Source organism: Mytilus galloprovincialis, chromosome 1 (genome assembly GCF_965363235.1).
Source record: "Mytilus galloprovincialis chromosome 1, xbMytGall1.hap1.1, whole genome shotgun sequence".
NCBI lineage: Eukaryota > Metazoa > Mollusca > Bivalvia > Mytilida > Mytilidae > Mytilus > Mytilus galloprovincialis.
This window is the reverse complement of record NC_134838.1, coordinates 73079106-73099420: the sequence shown is the minus strand read 5'-3', so window position 1 is coordinate 73099420 and position 20315 is coordinate 73079106. Positions and strand designations below refer to the sequence as shown.

The 20315-nt window shown below is 32.1% G+C and overlaps 1 protein-coding gene across 1 annotated transcript; it reads left to right on the top strand.

The window, feature by feature from the left end:
* The first annotated feature begins 9884 nt into the window (after nucleotides 1-9884).
* On the top strand, nucleotides 9885-17355 carry LOC143083341 (uncharacterized). The gene is made up of 4 exons (XM_076259607.1): nucleotides 9885-10030; nucleotides 12830-12971; nucleotides 13796-13910; nucleotides 14562-17355. The coding sequence occupies exons 1-4, from the start codon at nucleotides 9979-9981 to the stop codon at nucleotides 14676-14678; spliced, it is 426 nt and encodes a 141-aa protein (XP_076115722.1). The 5' UTR covers nucleotides 9885-9978; the 3' UTR covers nucleotides 14679-17355.
* The last annotated feature ends 2960 nt before the right edge of the window (nucleotides 17356-20315 follow it).

The window sequence follows — 20315 nt, the reverse complement described above, 5'->3', positions numbered from 1 at the left end:
CGTTATATGACAGTTGCCTTTATTCCACATCGTGTGATCAAGGTCAGTTTTCAAGATGAGGTTTTCCTCAGCAACTATCAGTTGCCAGAAGTATGTGATCCGTCTGACATTTAATTTCAGATCCCATTGGTAATGTTAAGGGCATACGATACAGTTTTGATCCCGTATTTAAAGTTTGATGAAAATTTCCATATAGGCTGTTTTTGCCTGATTAAATCAAATACGTAATAAAAAATGTACCTTCATGTGCTACTTTTTGAGTTAAATGAGATTGAAATTTTGTATATATGCTCAAAATTCGGATTTGTGGCCGTATTTTCCATTTCGAAAGAAAGACATAACTTTTTTGTTTGAAAAGATAAACACAAATTGTTTTTTGCTAAATAATTTGTAATTTCTGGTTTTTTTTATAAGTATTCTAAACATTTATGCATTTTTTATTCAGAAATTACTCATATTTATCAAATGGTCATGAATTGAGGAAAAAAACGTCATTTTTTGCTGTATATTTATCAAAATTAAAAAAATTGCACTATTTACAGTTTTATAAAATTTGGTCCACATAATCTCCCTGCAAAATTAAACAAAATGTTGTTTTAAAAAATAGGGGTCTATGCACTCGTTTTCAAATTAAATCAGTCGAAAAATGCATCATTTCCCGATATGTCACAGTTTGACGTCGCGAAAATAACATTCTAATGCAATTTGAATTTGGATGTAACAATTTTTTTCATTGGCTAAAAGTTGCCGTAACTAAGGAGGGACCCGCCATTTTGAATTAATTGAATCAACAAATGTTCGATTACTACTATATAATCGAAAATAAAACAACACTTACCTTGAATTCGCCGTTTTAATGTAATTTTATCCGAATTTGAAGCGTACAGGTAACTCCAGTTTGTAAGTTTTCATTTGTATGACGTCATGTTGTTACTGACAACTAAATGAAGGTCAAGTTCAACAATGGCGATTTTGACTTTTACCGTTCAGGAGTTATGGTTCTTGAAAGATTGAAAAATGGAGTTTCCAGTCGTGTCCGTGCATTTACGCATGAACTGTTCTACCAAAGCTTCCCGAATATTAATATGTTGTTACCGATGACAAAATGGAGGTCAAGTTCAATAATGACGATTTTGACTTTTACGGTTCAGGAGTTATGGTTCTTGAAATATTGAAAAATGGTGTTTCCAGTCGTGTCCGTGCATTTTCTCATAAACCATTCAACCAAAGCTTTTGAAATTTTTATATGTTGTTACTGATGACAAAATAGAGGTCAAGTTCAATAATGACGATTTTGACTTTTACCGTTCAGGAGTTATGGTTCTTGAAAGATCGTAAAATGGCGTTTCCATTCACGTTGTTGCATTTACTAATGAACCATTCAATCTAAGCTTTTCAAATTTTAATATGTTGATACTGACTACAAAATGGAGGTCAAATTTGATATTGACGATTTTCACTTTCAGCATTCATCAGTTATGGTTCTTGTGATATTGCCAGGACACAAATAAATGTTAACAAATCCGGTTTGCTGTCGTTGTGACAGCCTCTTGTTTCAACTTTTATCGTATTTTTTTTCTTTTTTGTAATGCATTAGAATCGGAATAACAGTACTGTAGTTGAAGAGCTGCCACCGTCAATTTTGATTTGACGGTCGCAAATCTCCGTTTTACTGTCTACGCTATGCGGCGTCAGTAAAACTGCATTTGCGATCGTCAAATCTACAATTGACGGTGGCAACTCTTCAACTACAGTACTGTTATTCCTTAATTTTACGTTAGCAACGTCATTACCTCCCCTGTAACTGTATCATATGCCCTTAATGTTCTATGTTCTGTACATCATTTGTTAACAATATTTGCTCAGTGAATAAGTAAGCTTACGAAGAGTAGATTGAAAATCTAAATATATGTATTTTTGTATGTCCTTTTCGGTCATATAGCGCTTCAACTGTTTCGGTTCTTATTCATATTTGGTTTTCAGTTATTCGGCTTTGGGCGTTCCAGATGAAGTTTAATCCATTAAAGCAGGTTGAGAATAGGAAATATACTACTTTTTTGCGTACAAAACGTTGTGATAGTTGTTCTGTTGTATGAAAGAAGCTGCGTGCATTTCATTGATAAATTGACGTGGTTGGACGTAAAATCATTGCCTAAAATATAGAAGCTTCAGATAAATTCACAAATCATGCATCCCTGGATTCCATATAAAATGGTACCTCATGCAATGTCACATGTTTATTTTTCTCTTATCTTTGCTTTCTCTGTTTTACTCAATTTTGCTTCTTATTTATGTATGTTATACTCGTTAAGACGGACTGGGAAGTCATACTCGATGAGGTTGATTTCAATGTGCATATCTCACTTGACACCGATATATTTTCTTTGTGGATCATGTTCGCCTAATGTTGATGTTAATTGAAATCTTTTTTCTTAAAGAGTTTTGGTGTTGAACATCCTTGTGAGCAAGAATTTGTTGACTACCATCCCCCTTTAGTCAAGACATTTTATTTATTACTTGAGTGCTTCTATTTATGTAGGAAGAGACATACGTACAACTTTTTTGTGGATTATATTCGCCTTTGAGAATCATGTTGCATAACTGACTTGGCACCGGTATTTTTTTCAATGTGGATCGTGTTCGCCTAAAGTTGATATTGAGGAGGATTGATATTTCAACAGACAGTCGGTATTCCAATGGGTACTTAATGTGCACCTCTACTGGCCACTTGGTTTTTGTACTCGTATGAAACAGAATTCATTCAGAACCTTCTAAAAGACAAAAAGAAAAAGCACCTTGCGAAATTCTTAAATTTATATTTCAGATATATTGATGATGTCCTATCACTGAATAACCCATATTTCAGCCAATACATCTTATATATCTTATATATCCCAGTAAACTTGAAAGTACGGATATTACTGATACTAGAAGGACTGCTTCATTCCTTCATCTTTTCCTGAATATTGGCACAGATGGACGACTTCACATCAAAATTTATCACAAACGGGACGATTTCAACTTCCCAATTATAAATTTCCCTTTTCTCAGCAGTAGAAGTGGGACAAAAGATACCAGAGGGACAGTCACGAAAGTAACATACCCTCTGTCCCATCGTATGGTGTTTACATTTCGCACATGATAAGTTATGCTCGTGCATGTTCACACTGTACGGACTCCATATACAGGAGTGAGCTCCTTACGCAGAAACTGCTCCAACAATATTATGACTAAAGAAGGAAATTAAGATTAAAAATGTTATGGGCACCATCACGAATTGGTAGATCCCTGCGATGTTTCTGTGTCTAAACTAAATAAGCAGATTTTTACCACGTCTTTTGTGGTTTACCATTTATTTCTGTTTTACAGTTTGATTTATAAGATTTACAGACATAGCTAGATAATACAATTAATTATTTAATTACTAACACATTTCTATATTTATATTCTTGTTATTGTTATAAAATACATCAAATAACATAATTACAAACCTAATCTTGATTTATATTCGATTTCTAGAAATGATCTCTTTTGTGGCGTTGATACAGTCGTGTGATGGACAGTTTGTTGTTCTGTTGTGCTGTTTTTGTCTGCTGTCTAGGTTGTTTTGCGTGTTCGTTGTTATTCTGTGGTAAGCATGTCGAAATGTACTAATGTATTGTTTATTTGTGTATTTCTCTGTCGTTAATGTTCTTGCAATTATTTGTACTGTATTCCTGTCATGTAATGTTGTCATTTTAGTGATATATCAGGTTAACATTGCCATAAAAGCGCGAAGTTTGACTAGCAAAAAAAAGGTTCAACCTACCATTTTTTCTTAAAATGTCCTATACCAAGTTTTGAAAATGGCAGTTGTTATTTTATAATTCGTTGATATGTGTATTGCATTGTCGTTTGTTTTTGTTGCACTTCAGTGTTTCTGTTGTTTCCTACTTATAGTTGACGTCTTTTCTTCGGTTTAAGTTTGTATCCTGGATTTGTTTTCTCTCAATCGATTTATGACTTTTGAACATCGGTATACTTCTGTTGCCTTTATCTAAGTATCCAAAATTTCAGATTGTCTTGAGTTGTGGCATATAAAACCATGCCGAACTATCTAAACATTTTAACTCTGACCAATGTGAACTGAATGTGGTAAATATAATTTGCATACAAATGTGTACAGAGTGATGCAAATGCTAAAAAAAGAGGGAACTTTAAGGCATCTGAGTATTTTTCAAAAATATGTCAAGGATTATTAATCCAAATTTCATGTACCGGTATTATATATAGTTTCCACCCTTTTTATAATAAGTAGATCTTTAGAAAGAATTTCAAATTGTGCTGTATAACCATTTGTGAGTTTTATAGTCTAAGGTCGACAGATTATGTTGTTAGGCCAAAAATCACTGTTTTGAAAATATGTTTTGGATATTATCGTAACGTTTGTTGTTTGTTGCACTTCAGTGTTTCTGTTGTTTCATTGTTTTTTTCTCTCATAGTTGATGTGTTTACCTGGGTTTTAGTTTGCAACCCGGATTTGTTTTCTCTCAATATATGTATGACTTTCGAACAGCGGTATATAACGGTTGCCTTTATTTATCTTTCAGAGAGTTGTCCTTTGTGTGGTTTGAAGAGTATGACGTGCGTTATATTTATTCCATGTTGTTTCGCATAGCTCAATAGTAATATAGCTGTTTATGAAGTCTATTTTAATTGGCCTTATAAACATTTTTTGATTCGAGCGTCACTGATGAGTCTTTTGTAGACGAAACGCGCGTCTGCCGTATAAATATATATATATATATATATATATATATATATATATATATATATATATATATATTTTTTTTTTTTTATCCTGGTATCTATGATGAGTTTATTTGAACATTGAATGTACAACATGAAGTCTAATTTATTATACCATACCAATACATAAAAGTTGCATTATATGTCTCTGATCATACTATATATATCGTTTTGCTAGATGGTGTCTTTTAAGACGGTTGGTATTCAAGTGAGGAGGACACATTGAAGTATGCGAAACAACGTGGGGTTACTTTTACGTATGTCCTACTCTTCGTCCCACGATAAAATCGACAATGCGACCGAGTGTGATGTATATCGTTTTGCTAGATGGTGTCTTTTAAGACGGTTGGTATTCAAGTGAGGAGGACACATTGAAGTATGCGAAACAACGTGGGGTTACTTTTACGCATGTCCTACTCTTCGTCCCACGATAAAATCGACAATGCGACCGAGTGTGATGTAATACTCTTTTTACGCTTAATTTTCCGTCAGGAAAGTCGTAAAACTAAACGCATTTCGGAAATACTACAGGTACATCAAAATTGACCGTGCAAATATCCGGAAGATATATCCAATACTTTTGTTGATTTTTATGCAGAAGTTTATACACCAATCGAAAAATACTTAACTGATTCGATAGTAAATACAAGGCCTATGTGACTGAATTTGTAGATCGCACACTCGAGTCATGTGCAATAAATAATGATCTCCTCCAAGGAGGGGTTATAAACATTTTGGAAATTGAAACAGAAATGAATTAGACCATGTATTCAATCTAGGTGAAACAAATGTGAACGTGTCAACTGATACCAATCACCTGTGTATAGGTAGAAAGGTTTAACTTATCGTCGAGCACATAATTCAGCATTCGTGTAAAATGTGTAAAAACACTTACTTAGCTTTAACCGATACCGGTTTTTGTTTCTGAAATCCGTTAACTATGTGTGTCCTGTACGATACCATCACTGTAACTGCGGCACTTTACAGATGTGAGCTTTGGAACGGATTTTAACCGAAAGATACAAAGTTTCTTGAAACTTTACAGCATTTTAGGGTTAAACATAGTCAATGCTTTCCTAAACGAACACGGTCAGTTTTACTGTTTGCAATAGCATTAATTGTTCTAAATAATAAGGATGTTCTTATCACAAGCAGAAAACCCTAGCCGTATTTGGCACAACCTTTTTCAACTTTTGATCCTCAGAGCTGTACAACTTTGTACCCTTTTTTTGACTTTCGAACTTTTATATCTGGGCGTCACTGGTAAGTCTTGTGTGGACGAGGCGCGGTTTTGACGTATTGAATTTTAAACCTGAAGCCTTTTGTTATCTATTATTCATGTGTTTCTTTGTCCTAATACGTTCTCCTATTTATTTGTATTGAAGTCCTGTATTATTATGTTGTCATTTTAATGTTATATTTAACAATGCCATTAAAGTGCGAGGTTTGGCATGCCACAAAACCAGGTTCACCCCACAATTTTTTTTCTTAAAAAATGTCTTTTACCAAGTCAGGAAAATGGCCATTGTTATATCATAGTTAGTTTCTGTGTGTGTAACATTTTTACGTTGTGTCGTTTGTTTTCTCCTATATTTGAGTGTGAATTCACATTACTATAAGACGTATCACGGTACTTTTCTATCCCAAATTCATGTATTTGGTTTTGATGTTATATTGGTTATTCTCATCGGATTTTGTCTAATGCTTAGTCCGTTGCTGTGTGTGTTACATTTTAATGTTGTGTCGTTGTTCTCTTATATTTAATGCGTTTCCCTCAGTTTTAGTTTGTTACCCCGATTTTGTTTTTTGTCCATAGATTTACGAGTTTTGAACAGCGGTATACTACTGTTGCGATTATTTGATATTATATTTTGATCTTGCATTATGATTAAAATTCTGTGGAAAAACATTGTCAATAGTGATATTTACCTGAATGTGAGACTTCAAAAGAAAGCGTATGCGAAGGCACAAGGATTTTATCAGATTTCTAAAATTGTCTAAGAACATTGACTAATTTCTAGTGGCAATATGTAAAGAATACTGGTAGACTTTTAACTGCGAAACATGCAGCTAAAATTTAGACAACTCCCCCGACTAGCGGAAACTGCAAATTGTGCGGACACTTTGTGTAAGATACCATCAGTTTTCAAGATGAGGTTTTCCTCAGCAAATATTGGTTGCCAGAGGTGTGTATTACGTCTTACATTCAAAGTAAAATAACAAAAATACCGAACTCCAAAGAAGATGAAAAACGGAAGTCGATAATCAAATTGCAAAATCAAAAGCTCAAACACAGAAAACGAATTAATAACAACTGTCATATTCCTGACTATGTAGAAAATGGTGAATTTAACTTGGTTTTATATCTAGCTAAACCTTTCACCTGTATGACATTCGCATGGAATTCCATTATATTAACAAAATATGGATCCCATGATCCATGTTAAAATGGTCTCTCGTGCAATGTCAAATGTTTGCTTTTCACAGAATATAGTTAATAACTCAATATTCTTCTGTAAAATCTGCAGTTGGAGATTGTCTTGACATATGGCATCAAAAAGCATGAACTCTCTAAACAACTCTGTTATTTACAAATATATATATATATATGAAACAGATGGGTTTAATAATTATACACTATTCGAATATATGAATAGGTGTACTGAGTGATGCATATATTTAAAAAAAGAATATTTTAAGGCTTCTGTGTATTGTCTTATAAATATGTCGAAGACTAGAATTATTAATTCACATTTTATATGGTATATCATAATTATATGTCCACATTTTTCATAATAACCAGTAGTATTGGTAGTAGGGACTTAAGCTTGTTCTCAAGTTTACAGTTGGCGAAAGCAATTATCAGTTTGATATTAAAAGAGTTGTTTATGAATAGTCTATTTGAACTAAGAATATAAAACACAAATATATGAAGCCTAATTTATTTTACCATACTGTGCATACATATCCTTTTGCATAATGTTTTTATGACAGTTGGTAAACGAAGTAGTTTACCTACATGGATATTCTTACATACAGTCAGTAGGTAACAGAAACAAACGGCATACTAATTAAGGAACAGTAAAAGGATGTCAGAAATCTAAATGCGTGACTTTTTTCTTCTTCAGTTATTGATCTATAAAGTTGACGAAAGAGAGATTGTTGAAATAAAAAATGCGTTTAAAATAGAAGATTATCATGTTTATACGGCAGGAACATATATATTATGTTAGATATTCTGTTCCCAGATCAGAGACATATTATAATTTATATATGTCTCTGTTTATATCTTTGGATAATATTTCAAGTGTTGTGTTACTCAGTGGCCACTGATTGGATTGTCGTGTTTTTTGTATATTTAGCCTCCTTGTCAATGATAAATAATGTTATTCACACACAAAAAGTAAGTTTAATACAGTTTTAGAAATAGAATGTTGAATTTGCTGAATAATCGTATTATATAAAATGTTCTTTTGTGCATTAAGTTTTTATCTGCAGTATAGTATTTTCCCACTGAGTGGGCAAGTAGATAGCAGCTGGACTACTATGTGTTATAGTAGTCTCAGATAGCAGCAATAAAACAACCATTCGCACCATCATTGTAATAGGTAAAATGTAAATATGACACAAACTGTTCTACCTAAACAGAATTAAAAGTTCGAATATTTACATTAGTAATCAGGGCCGTAACTAGGGTTTGAATTCAGGGGAGGCAGGGTTTGGGGGCCGCCGACTGAGGCCCCAAGATAGAGGGGTTGGGGGTCGCAGCCCCCCGCCGATTTTTTTTCTCTCAGTAAAATGGCTAAAAATCACCCGTTTTCCTTCTATTTCCTTACTTTAAGAAACATCAGTATGCTTGAACCTGGAAACATTTATTTTTTATGCAAAAACAAGCTGAGATTGCTGTTCGGGTGAGCAAAGGCTCCGTCTTGAAGGCTGTTGTTTGACCTATAATTATTAACATTAAATACATTGTGACCGCGGATTTTTTTCTCAATATTGCAAAAAATCACCCGTTTTCCTTCGATTTCCTTGCTCAAAGAAACATCAGTATTGCTGGATACTGGAAGCAATTTTTATGCAAACAATTATTATCTGTATTTAAAGATATTTTTGTTAGAAATCAAACTGGTAAGTTAAAAATATATGTCATATATATATACAGCAAGATCATAGAACGCAAGATCTTTTTTTATCGAGGACCTTGAATTTCAATATTGTTGAAAGCTGAACAGACATGTATATAACTACAACCAGGGATTTTCTAAACTAGTATATACTTTGTATAGAAAGTCCCTGCTACAACGAATGGGAGTGTTTAACTACTAAGGCATTGACCATAATGTTCTCGTACGATTGGGTGACGTTGACCCAACAGCTGATACAGCCGGTAACAAATTTCCGATGTTATAAAAGATTCACAATACAAAGGGAACTTCCTCTGCTTAATTGAGCCCCTAAATAAATGTGAATAGTTAAGTTTTATTCAAAATTGTCGAAAGCATTGCTGCAAAGTTTCTTATGTGTTCTCGAACGAATACTGAATAACAGACGGGCGGCCACATGATTTTTTTTTTAAATACTGAAACGGTTCACTTTCGATCAAAAATCCGGAAAATAACAGATATGTCACGTATCATGATAACACTGTTAAAACTGTAAACTTGTGTTGTTTATAATATAAATTCCAGTTCTTCGTTTACATATTGTCAGTATTTCATTTTATTCCTTAAAAAAAATTGGCGTAGAAAATTCAGGGGAGGAACTGCCTCCCCTGCCTCATAGGTAGTTACGGCCCTGGTAATCAGGCATAGAACAGCTAAACATGCGTGCAAGGATTTGCATAGTAAGAATCCTTGATACGTGTTTGGAGTAAAAATGTGGGGGATCATTTTTTTTATTTTTTTAATTGTAATTTTTCTCTTTCTGTAAATCTGTTGTTTTAATTGTATATAAACTGTCCTATTTTTTTCTTCTTGTCGCTGATATTTTTTTAACTTTTTGCTTATATTGTTCTTCAGCTAACATTCTTCTTGTCTCTAATTAGTGAGACCGTACGTTGCTGAATGCTGCTTCTTTTCAGGTTTTCAACTTTACTAGATTACAAAAAAAGGAAAAGTCCAGAGACATTCGAACGGCGGAAATAAATAAATAAACAAACTTTTCTCAGCTGCTTCACTACAAATCGAGATGACTGATTCATCCCCTGAAAAAGATCAGAATGCTGTTTCTCCAGCATATGGTAAAATATATGCACTTCAATCTTTATGAATATATTTCTAACATTTTGTCGTCGTTTGACGAAAAATGTGGACCCGACCTACACAAGTTCCATCTGTGGGTGTGGCATCAGGGACTTTCTACATGTTAGTATAGAAAGTCCCTGGTGGCATCCAGGACCGTAACTACCTATGAGGCAGGGGAGGCAGTTGCCTCCCTGAATTTTCTACACCAACATTTTTTTTTTGAAGTAAAAAAATAAAATATTGACAAATTATATGAACACGAAGAACTTGAATTTATATTATAAACAACACAAGTTAACAGTTTTAACAGTGTTAACATGATACGTGATATGTCTGTCATTTTTCTGATTTTTGATCGAAAGTAAACCGTTTCAGTATTTGTTTTATTTTTCATTTTTTCGTGTGGCCGTACGTCTGTTATTCAGTATTGAGGGGGTCAGTATTTGTATGAGAACACATATGAAACTTTGCTTTCGATAATTTTGAATAAAAACTAAAACTATTCACATTTATTTTGGGGCTCAATTATTTAAGCAGAGGAAGTTCCTTTTGTATTGTGAATCTTTTAAGATATCGGAAATTCGTTACCGGCTGAATCAGCTGTTGGATTTTTTTTTTAAGTTTCCCGATCGTATGAGAACATTATGCACGGTCAATGCCTTCGTAGGTAAACACTCTCATTCGTTGTAGCAGGGACTTTCTATACTAAGTATTTACTAGACTAGTATAGAAAGTCCCTGTTTGATGTTATATACATGTCTGTTTCGCTTTCAACAATATTGAAATTCAAGATCCTCGATAAAAAAAAAATATCTTGTGTTTTATAATCTTGCTCTATATGTTTTTTGAACTTACCAGTTTCTAAAAAAATATCTTTAAATACAGAAAATACAGATAATAATTGTTTGCATCAAATTGCTCCAAGGATCCAGCAAAACTGATCTTTCTTAAAGTGAGGAAATCGAAGGAAAACGGGTAATTTTAGCCATATCATTTGAGAAAAAAAATCCACGGTCACAATGTATTTAATGTTAACAATTATAGGTCAAAGTACAGCCTTCAAGACGGAGCTAGCCTTGGCTCACCTCAAACAGCAATCTCAGCTTGTTTTTGCATAAAAGTTGCTTCCAGGTTCAAGCAATACTGATGTTTCTTAAAATAAGGAAATCGAAGGGAAACGGATAATTTTTAGCCAATGACTGAGAGAAAAAGATCGGAGGGGGGCTGTGCCCCCTACCCCTATCAAAGGGGGCTCAATCGGCGGTCCCCAAACCCCTGCCTCCCCTGAATTCGAACCCTAGCCCTGGCATCGACTCATTTATCTCTATTTTAATAAGCTACCAGTATTCATTTACATTGTAGAGTAGGACTTATCTAAATAAAAAGCTTCACAGAAGAAATGCGAGATGTAGCAATTTACATTTTATGTTTGAGTGTGAGCTTTGAAAATATCACTCTCATTTTACTTTAAAAACCTACTATTGGTGTAAGAAAAAGCTCTGAAAGCGAGCAAGCATGTCTAATCTCTGAATATTTTCACTTCAACACTTCCATGACAGAGGTAAACGAGTAAGAAATACTTATAGTTGAGGAAAATACTGCAAATCAATATTGTAGAGGGTTTTCAGTATTTTTTCGCCTCCCTGTTCCTCACAAATTTGATACTTTATTATTTATTTTTAATGACTTACAAAATGTAACACATCTTAAACTTCTTTATTTTTGTAACCGCAATATGCATGTGACTTTGTGTAAGATTTTGTTTCTTCAATTCTTGTTTTAAATTTTATTACAAGTGTTTAAAAAGTTGATGCAGATGCTAACATTTTGCTGAAGCTGAACATTGAGTTCTATCTCATGAGTGCATGATAATAAATGCCAAGACAGTACAATCCTTATATAGACTGACACTTACAAAATAACATGTACATGTAACTGGCTGATACATGTATTTGTAGCCAGTTTAATGTAATTTTTACACAATTTCAATTTGAGTTATCTTTCTTTCTATTGTTTTTTTTTTAGATTTTAAATAATTTTACACAAGTATCTGAATCAATAATCCCAGCATGGAAATTAAAATATTTGAATATAAAATTGAAGTTATTAATTTTGCAGCAAATTGAGCGAGAAACCACGATATCATAAGCTTTAGATAGATATTTAACTGTTAAATATTTATCTGAAGCTTTTATATGATATGGTGGTTTCTCGTTCAATTTGCTGCAAAATTACAAATGTATCACACAAGTTATAAGTTTTACAAGAAATACATACAGATTGATTGATTAAATGTTGATGTTTTAACCCTACATTTAAGCGTCACTTTTGGGCTGTTTCATACCGGCCAGTTTTTATTAGTGGAGGAAGCCTGAGTGCTTGGAGAAAACCACAGACCCTTGATAGGAAAACTGAAAATCTTAATTCATACAGTCATGTATAAATGAAAAAAAAACATTCATTTTCTTTAAACCGTCAACCTGAGATTACTTTTTATGTGCAAGAAACAATTTGATCATAACTGTGTTTAACTTTGTTGAGGATTGAACATTTTGTGTACAAATGTACATTAGTTAATGTAAGACATACAAAAAAAATCTAAAAAAACAAAAAGATAATTACATTTTTGATTACACAAGATTTGTGTAATAATCAGTTGTTCATATACAATTTAACAAACTTTCTTTGAACTACAAATCTAAAAAAAAACACATATATATAAATAGTACATCTTAGTTCTTACTCAGTACTTACCCTTGTAAGTGAATTTTTTAATGATCTTTAATCTTTTTCAGCTTGTGATGAAACAACAAAAGAAGGATTTATAAGAGTAATTGTTGGAATAAAAGGTTTAACTGTATCTAGACAATTCAAAAGTATGAAGTTTATTAAAGTACCTGAAAATGCCACAATACCACAGCCAGAATTCACAGACAGGTACAGGGATTTATACTTAATTAGCCATTTCAATGCAAACAGAAGTGTACAAATAAACTTTCCACTTAACACATCAAAAGGATAATAGCCATTACCAAGAAAAATAAATATACAAAATTAAAAAAAAAACAATGAACAAAACACATGGTCCAGGTACCAGGTAGCCTGACTTGGCACACACATATGTGTTATGGATAAAACCAGGTTTACATAAGCATTAAACCTTCTAGACCAGATATAGTAATAGTAAAGTACATAATTAAAACCTTCCTCTTCAAGCTACAATGTACATGTATTTAAGCTAAAATTCTAGAAAAATGTCATATTGAATACTGTTACAATTTATGTTAATTTATTTTTATCTACATGTACATGTAAAACGAAATTTTTATTACATTTTATAGATTAAACTTAGAATTCAAACACACCATGTTTTTATGTATATTTAACACATAAAATCAAAGCACAATGTGCTTATAATTTCATATCCAGTAAATAGTTTTTGATGGGAAATATTAAGCTATACACAAAAAATTTATCCTATGATTTACCTTTTTCATTGAGAAACATTTTAAAGTTGTTTGTATCATAAAAGTAATATTGAATATTTAAATATTACTTCCATTTTTGTATGTAAACAGGGAAAACCCAATGCATATCTAGTGTTACGGGCTATGAGGCATTGTTGCGAATCAATGCATGTATATGTAAACAACAAATCTTACTTATTAGTTGAATTTTATGTGTCAAAAATATTTTGAACTTTAGACAATAAAAATGAAATAAAAACAAACATGCTCTTGAATTTTCTATATTTTTTGTAGGAGTCTATTGTTAAGAGTAGAAGGAAAAGCCAAAGGAGCACTGAAAGGAAAGTTATTTATACTAAAGGTTAGACAACTACCATTTGACATCAATCCAGACAAGAGCTATTTTAAGGTGAGATATTCAGTGTTATTGACAAGTGGCTAAATGACTACAGCCATGTAATATGATATGATTATAAAATAAATATGATGGTAACCTAGCACTAGCAATAGTAACAGGTTTACTAGGGTCTGGTTTTAACATAAATATTTGTTGAACAAAGAGTATGATTATTCGTAATATACAATAAATAATTGAAAACAAAGAATTTGAACAACTCAATAGTGAAATGCTTGTTTCGTATATATCATGATCTTTTTGTAATAAAAATATGCTATCTTTGCATAATCAATTAAAAATAACACACAGCATTTTGCAGGGACAATTGTATAAATTTGACGGTGAAAGTACCATTTCTCTGCAAATCTGTAAATGTTTCAAAATAGAAAAAAAAGGTGCCCACTTTGAAACAAACAAAAAAACAAAGGGGCAAACTTTCCTAGCATACACAAATAAGTGCACAATATGTAAATCATTGCTCTAAATGTGGTGTATAAAGGTCCCATATATAATCTGGAATTACAAATTAGAAACTTTTCAATTTAGTTTTTGAAGTAAGAGCTCCAGTCCAGTTACTTTAAAAATATTTTTTTTGGGTAAAGGTATATAATACTCTTGTACTTAACTTACAATCAACTCCAATACATGTACTTGTATTTATAGGCAGAAGAAGATAGAATCTTGCTGTTTTTAAGTAAGACACAAGACAAGTCATGGTATCCTGAACTAGAATCTGGACTGGAAACTGCTGAGGACGAAGAAGAGGAAGAAAAATCATAAAGGGAGATAATCATGAATGTTCTCTCAATGATTAATACTTCACCTTCACTAAAATTATAAGATCAACCACATGACACTGATTGCAAAAATAAAGAAGACTGAAGATAAAATAATGTTAGAAATCACCTTTTTGCACTGTTGCTCCGACTGTTTTTTTTCACAGCAGTTACACACATTGGGTTTTTATCAATTTTATATGGAACTATTGTGTTGTAATTTCCAAATTGTATACAAGTTTATTGTTTTGGGGGAGATATTATGGAATTTGCTCTAATATATATTTTTTTTTATTCTTTTGTTTTGAGAAAGAAGTTTTTATTTGATATACACATTTTTGCATTTTTAATAAACTAGGAAAAAGAAGGTTGTTCTTTTATTTGATGCTAGGTTGTAGTTTGTGATAGAACAATTTACCTTATCACAAGGCCCATGCAAATAATAGTCAATCAAACCAATCTTATTACCAATAGGGTTTTAAATAGACTAAGTTTTTACATATACTATATAAGTTTTACAAGGTATACAAATCATCTGATTCTGTCTAATAATTTGATATTTTAAAACTTCAGTCATTCATTTATGTTTTTATTTTTATGCCCCACCTACGATAGTAGAGGGGCATTATGTTTTCTGGTCTGTGCGTCCGTTCGTCCGTCCGTTCGTTCGTCCGTTCGTCCGTTCGTCCGTCTGTCCCGCTTCAGGTTAAAGTTTTTGGTCAAGGTAGTTTTTGATGAAGTTGAAGTCCAATCGACTTCAAACTTAGTACACATGTTCCCTATGATATGATCTTTCTAATTTTAATGCCAAATTAGAGTTTTTACCCCAATTTCACGGTCCACTGAACATGGAAAATGATAGTGCGAGTGGGGCATTCGTGTACTGAGGACACATTCTTGTTTACAATTTATGTTCAGTGTTGAATTTTTTATTTCAATCAGAAATTAGTGAATATGTACGTCTCATTTGCATAGGGTGATTTCAAATATGTCTGCTTTGCATCTAAAAATCTAAAAAAAACATCAAGGAATTATTCACATTATTGGTGCTATTGTTGGCTTCAGACAATTGTTTTAAGGATGTCAATTACCATAGCATACATGTACATTAAATCAGATGTGTTATTTTTTAGAAGTATTGCTTAGAAAATTTGATGTCTAATGAAATTTGAAATTAAAAAGGAATGAGTCAAATCAAACCACCTTATTTTGATAGGAGTAAAAATGGCAAGGTGAATGGTTTTTACTAGATTTTTATAAGTTAATATATGTCTTGTTTCTAATCCTTTGTTTAATTATTTAGACATTTTAGAACATGCCCTAGTGTTTTACCTTTATAAACTACCTCATTTTGTAAAAAATTCGATTCGAGATTACATTTTTTCTCTTGTACAATTTTCAATTGTGAAGAAATTTTTAGTTTTCCATTTCCATGTACTGCTAGGGTCTTTGATTTTATTTTATTATGGACCAAAACCAATTTTTATGATTTATCTTGCTTACTGATTCTGTTTATTACTTTTATTTGGTTTATTTTGATAGGGGTAATAGCCTTATTGTGCATGTCTATGAATATAAATGACATCTATTGTTAAATAACTTTATTTTGAGTTTTAAACTATTTTTGTATGTAAGTTGAACTTATTGTAATGTTTTTTATAAATACATTTTGTAATATTGTAAGATTTTGTCTTTCTAGAGTTTAAACTTTTGTTTTAAAAAGTGTAGTATGTATATAAATTTTGTGGTAAGGAAAAATATTTAATTTGTTGAATTGCATTTAAAGAAAAACTTGTCAAAGTAGACTTTCTAAAGAAAGAACATTCGTTATTTTCATGTTAAATTGAGTAAACCAATATTTGGTCTGCAACATATCATAAGATAAATTATTTCAGCATGCTTCAAATTTTCCTTTTTACAAAAAAAATTTTTTTTTTGGATGCTGAACAAATGACAGTCGATTTGTATGCCTATTGTTGTTGAAGATTAATTTGTCAAATACCAGTAATTGAAAAAGAATCAAATTTGTAAATAATTTTCATATAAAAAAAAGTTACACTTGAACATGTCAGAAATAAACCGGCATTACTTATTATAATTTCTAGTCCAAACATTTATAGCTTAGTATCTATACGTTGATCTTTCTTCACCTTAACTATATTGCTCATTTCAGTCGCTCTGTTTACTTGCCAAAAGTTCATATTGTGGATCAAGGCTGATATTTTATGATGTTTCTGTACAGAACCCTGATAATGTATATGTGGAAAAAATTGTAAAAAAATAGTTTGTATTTGTTATAGGTTATTACTTATGATGTGTTTCATGTTTTTAAAGCATTTAATGAGTTATGTTATCTATATTTATATAAGTATTAGATATACATTATTGAACAACTTTATTATCATAATTTTATACATACTGATCAATTATTCTTGTGTAAAAGTCACATTTTTTTGAAAGATTAAATTTCTTAGCACATTTGCTTCTTTTCATAGTTTCAATTTAATATTGCATTAGTAGGTATGTATGAAATTTGTAACCTTTATTAAAATCTAAAGCAATGAATATGAAATTAAAATGAGATTTTTAGCACAGTATTTCAACAACAAATTTATCATTTATGATGATTTAAATTCTGTTATACACTTACTTTAGTAGTGCAATAAAATATTTAAAACTTTTGTTGTTTTAGAAATTCATATTTCAAAAGATTGTTTTGGAAGTATCTTGAGCCCACCTTGAAGGATTATAAAAGTTATTTTGAATTACAGATTGAAATGAATTTGTACTTAAATTTGACAGAAATTATACTTAAAAACAAGAATGTGTCCCAAGTACACGGATGCCCCACTCGCACTATCATTTTCTATGTTCAGTGGACCGTGAAATTGGGGTCAAAACTTTAATTTGGAATTAAAATTAGAAAGATCATATCATAGGGAACATGTGTACTAAGTTTCAAGTTGATTAGACTTCAACTTCTTCAAAAACTACCTTGACCAAAAACTTTAACCTGAAGCGAACGGACGGACGCACAGACGAACGGAGGCACAGACCAGTAAACATAATGCCCCTCTACTATCGTAGGTGGGGCATAATAAAGAATGGAAATGGGGCATGTGTCAAAAAGACAACAACCTGACCAAAGAGAAAGAAACAGCGGAAGGCCACCAATGGATCTTAAAACACAGCGAGAAAATCCTGCACCTGGAGGCGTGCTTCAGCTGGCCCCTAAATAAAATGTGTACTAGTTCAGTGAAAATGGATGTTATACTAAATTCCCAAACATATAAATAAACTAATTAAAAAAGCATACTAGACTAACAAATGCCAGATGCTCCTGACTTGGGACAGGCTTAAATATGTGACAGAATTAAACATGTTTTGTGTGATATCATCCCTCCTCTATACCTCTAGCCAATGTAGAAATAACAAACCCCTAGCAATACACTTGAACACTTCTGGTAAAATTCAGTTTTATGCATTCACCTATTACAACTAACATTAGAGTTGTTACTATACATACAGAACACAAGAGCTAAGAAAATTTTATCCATTCAATTTTACTTGTTAACACAGATTATGAGAATTAATTAATTAATTAATTAATTTGCCAGTTGCAACTATTAACTTTTAACTAAAACCTTTTACCATGTTAACTGTATTAAATTTGATCTTGCTTAATGGGTTGAGAGTAATAGCCTACTATATTTTTGTGCTCTGGAAAACTAACATTGATCATGAAAGAAGAATGTAGTAAACTTTTATCTGCAGCAATGCCTGAAGATACCTGGCAGTGGTTGATCAAGAAATTTTCACAAGTGGGGACTAACTCACTTCCTAAGAAGGGGTCGCCTCCAGTCATGCTTCAGTGATTCCCTAAAAAAGCAACCATATTCATATTTTTTTTCCGAAAAAGGGGGCTTGGCCCCCAACTAAATCCGCCGCAAATTTTGATAATCAGAAGACCATAATGAGCATTCTTTGCTCTACTACAATAAAAACTTTAACATTTCTTAGCTTACAACTAACAGAGATATGCTACATATGTTTGTGGATCCCTCAAAGAAGACAATACTTACCTATTATTTCTTAAAATTTAAGCTGAAAAGGTTAAAAATTAAAATAGCACAACTTTATACACTGTAGAAGAATTTGTGCATATTTGGTTGGATTCCATTTTCAAAAGTTTTCAGATGTGATATGGGATACCGAAATAAAATCGCTCAGATTAAAAAGCAAATTAGCACGTTAATTTTATTTCCAGTAGAATTATCTGTACAAGTTTGCCTTAATTCTACAGATATACAAATACAAAGATAGTATATGTTTGCCGATGCCAGACTAGTAATTTTCAATGAGTTGCTGATTACCATTACTTGTGATTCGAAAGATTAAAGAGACTATGACCATTACAATTTGCCAGACCAAAAGAGATCCATTAAAGATAAAATGGACCACTGGACACTATCAGGTGACACAATAACTTTGCTGTGTTAAATAAAGACCCATTGATGCCCTTGAGCTGTTTCTGCTCTTTGGTCTGGTTGTTGTTTCTTTAACACATTCCCGTTTCGATTCTCAATTGTAACAGAACAATGTAACATTTCTATTAACTGCAATTTATTTAAATAGAACAAATGAGCACCTAAAACTTACTCAAATTGATAGATATTTATGTTAGACATACTTAGTACTACGAATGTTAGATTATTCAGATGGCTAATAATACAGGTTAGATGTTTTCTGCTTGCGTCGTAGTTGTTAATTTCATAAGTATTTTTTTAAAAGGAAAACTGTGCTCCATCACTCACAATAATGAACACTTTTATGTTATATAAATCTAATGCACCTATAAAGACAAGTTAAGTCACTTATACGAATGGCTTTAAGGTATAATCACACTCAGGTTCGAGGGTTATTTTTGATGTATAAGACCTCTATACCAAAGTCCTAGAATGATTAGGTCAGTTAGAACCAAGTATAGCCCATATCGCCCTTAATTGTAATGCAGTGGTCTACGCTGCTTTCATGGAAGCAGAATTAAAACAGATGACTCCAAAGATAACTGTACTTGGTTAACTCCGATTCAATTATCAGAAAAAGTTATCTCTTTTACATCAATAATAGGTTTCAGACTTATTGTTGGAACTTACAGGTGCCATTTGTCCTAACGGTATACTCCTCTATAAAAATAAGGAAGATGTGGCACGAGTGCCAATGAGATAACTCTCCATTTAAGTCCGTTATATCAACGTAAGTGCCTATACAGACATAACTATTTTCTACGTGTTAATAACAAAGTAGAGCAGGTGTACCAGAATATTGTTATAATAATTCTACGATCCTTTAAGTCAGCAATGTCAGCCGTAAAGTAGTTTATAGTGATAAAAGACGGATGATTACATTTTTATCTTCATTACCATTTCTCCTGTGAAGATTATTTTTAAGATAAAATGTAATAAAAGGATGCTATCAGTGGATGTTAGATACTAGAATTCTCATAGGATTATAGAAAGTGGGAAAATCAATATAATAATTATTTAGTTTGCGCCAGACATGACAATGAAACAAATGATTTTATATGGAAAATGAAGTTATATATTGCAAATGACATCCCGTATTAGCATGAACAATCATA

What these genes read in the sequence shown, in the direction of transcription:
- LOC143083341 (XM_076259607.1), top strand. Translation starts at nt 9,979, where the DNA reads ATGACTGATTCATCCCCTGAAAAAGATCAGAATGCTGTTTCTCCAGCA. An exon ending in TGCTGTTTCTCCAGCATATG is followed by an intron (nt 10,031 to 12,829) that starts GTAAAATATATG and finishes AATCTTTTTCAG; the next exon opens with CTTGTGATGAAACAACAAAA. An exon ending in CAGCCAGAATTCACAGACAG is followed by an intron (nt 12,972 to 13,795) that starts GTACAGGGATTT and finishes TATTTTTTGTAG; the next exon opens with GAGTCTATTGTTAAGAGTAG.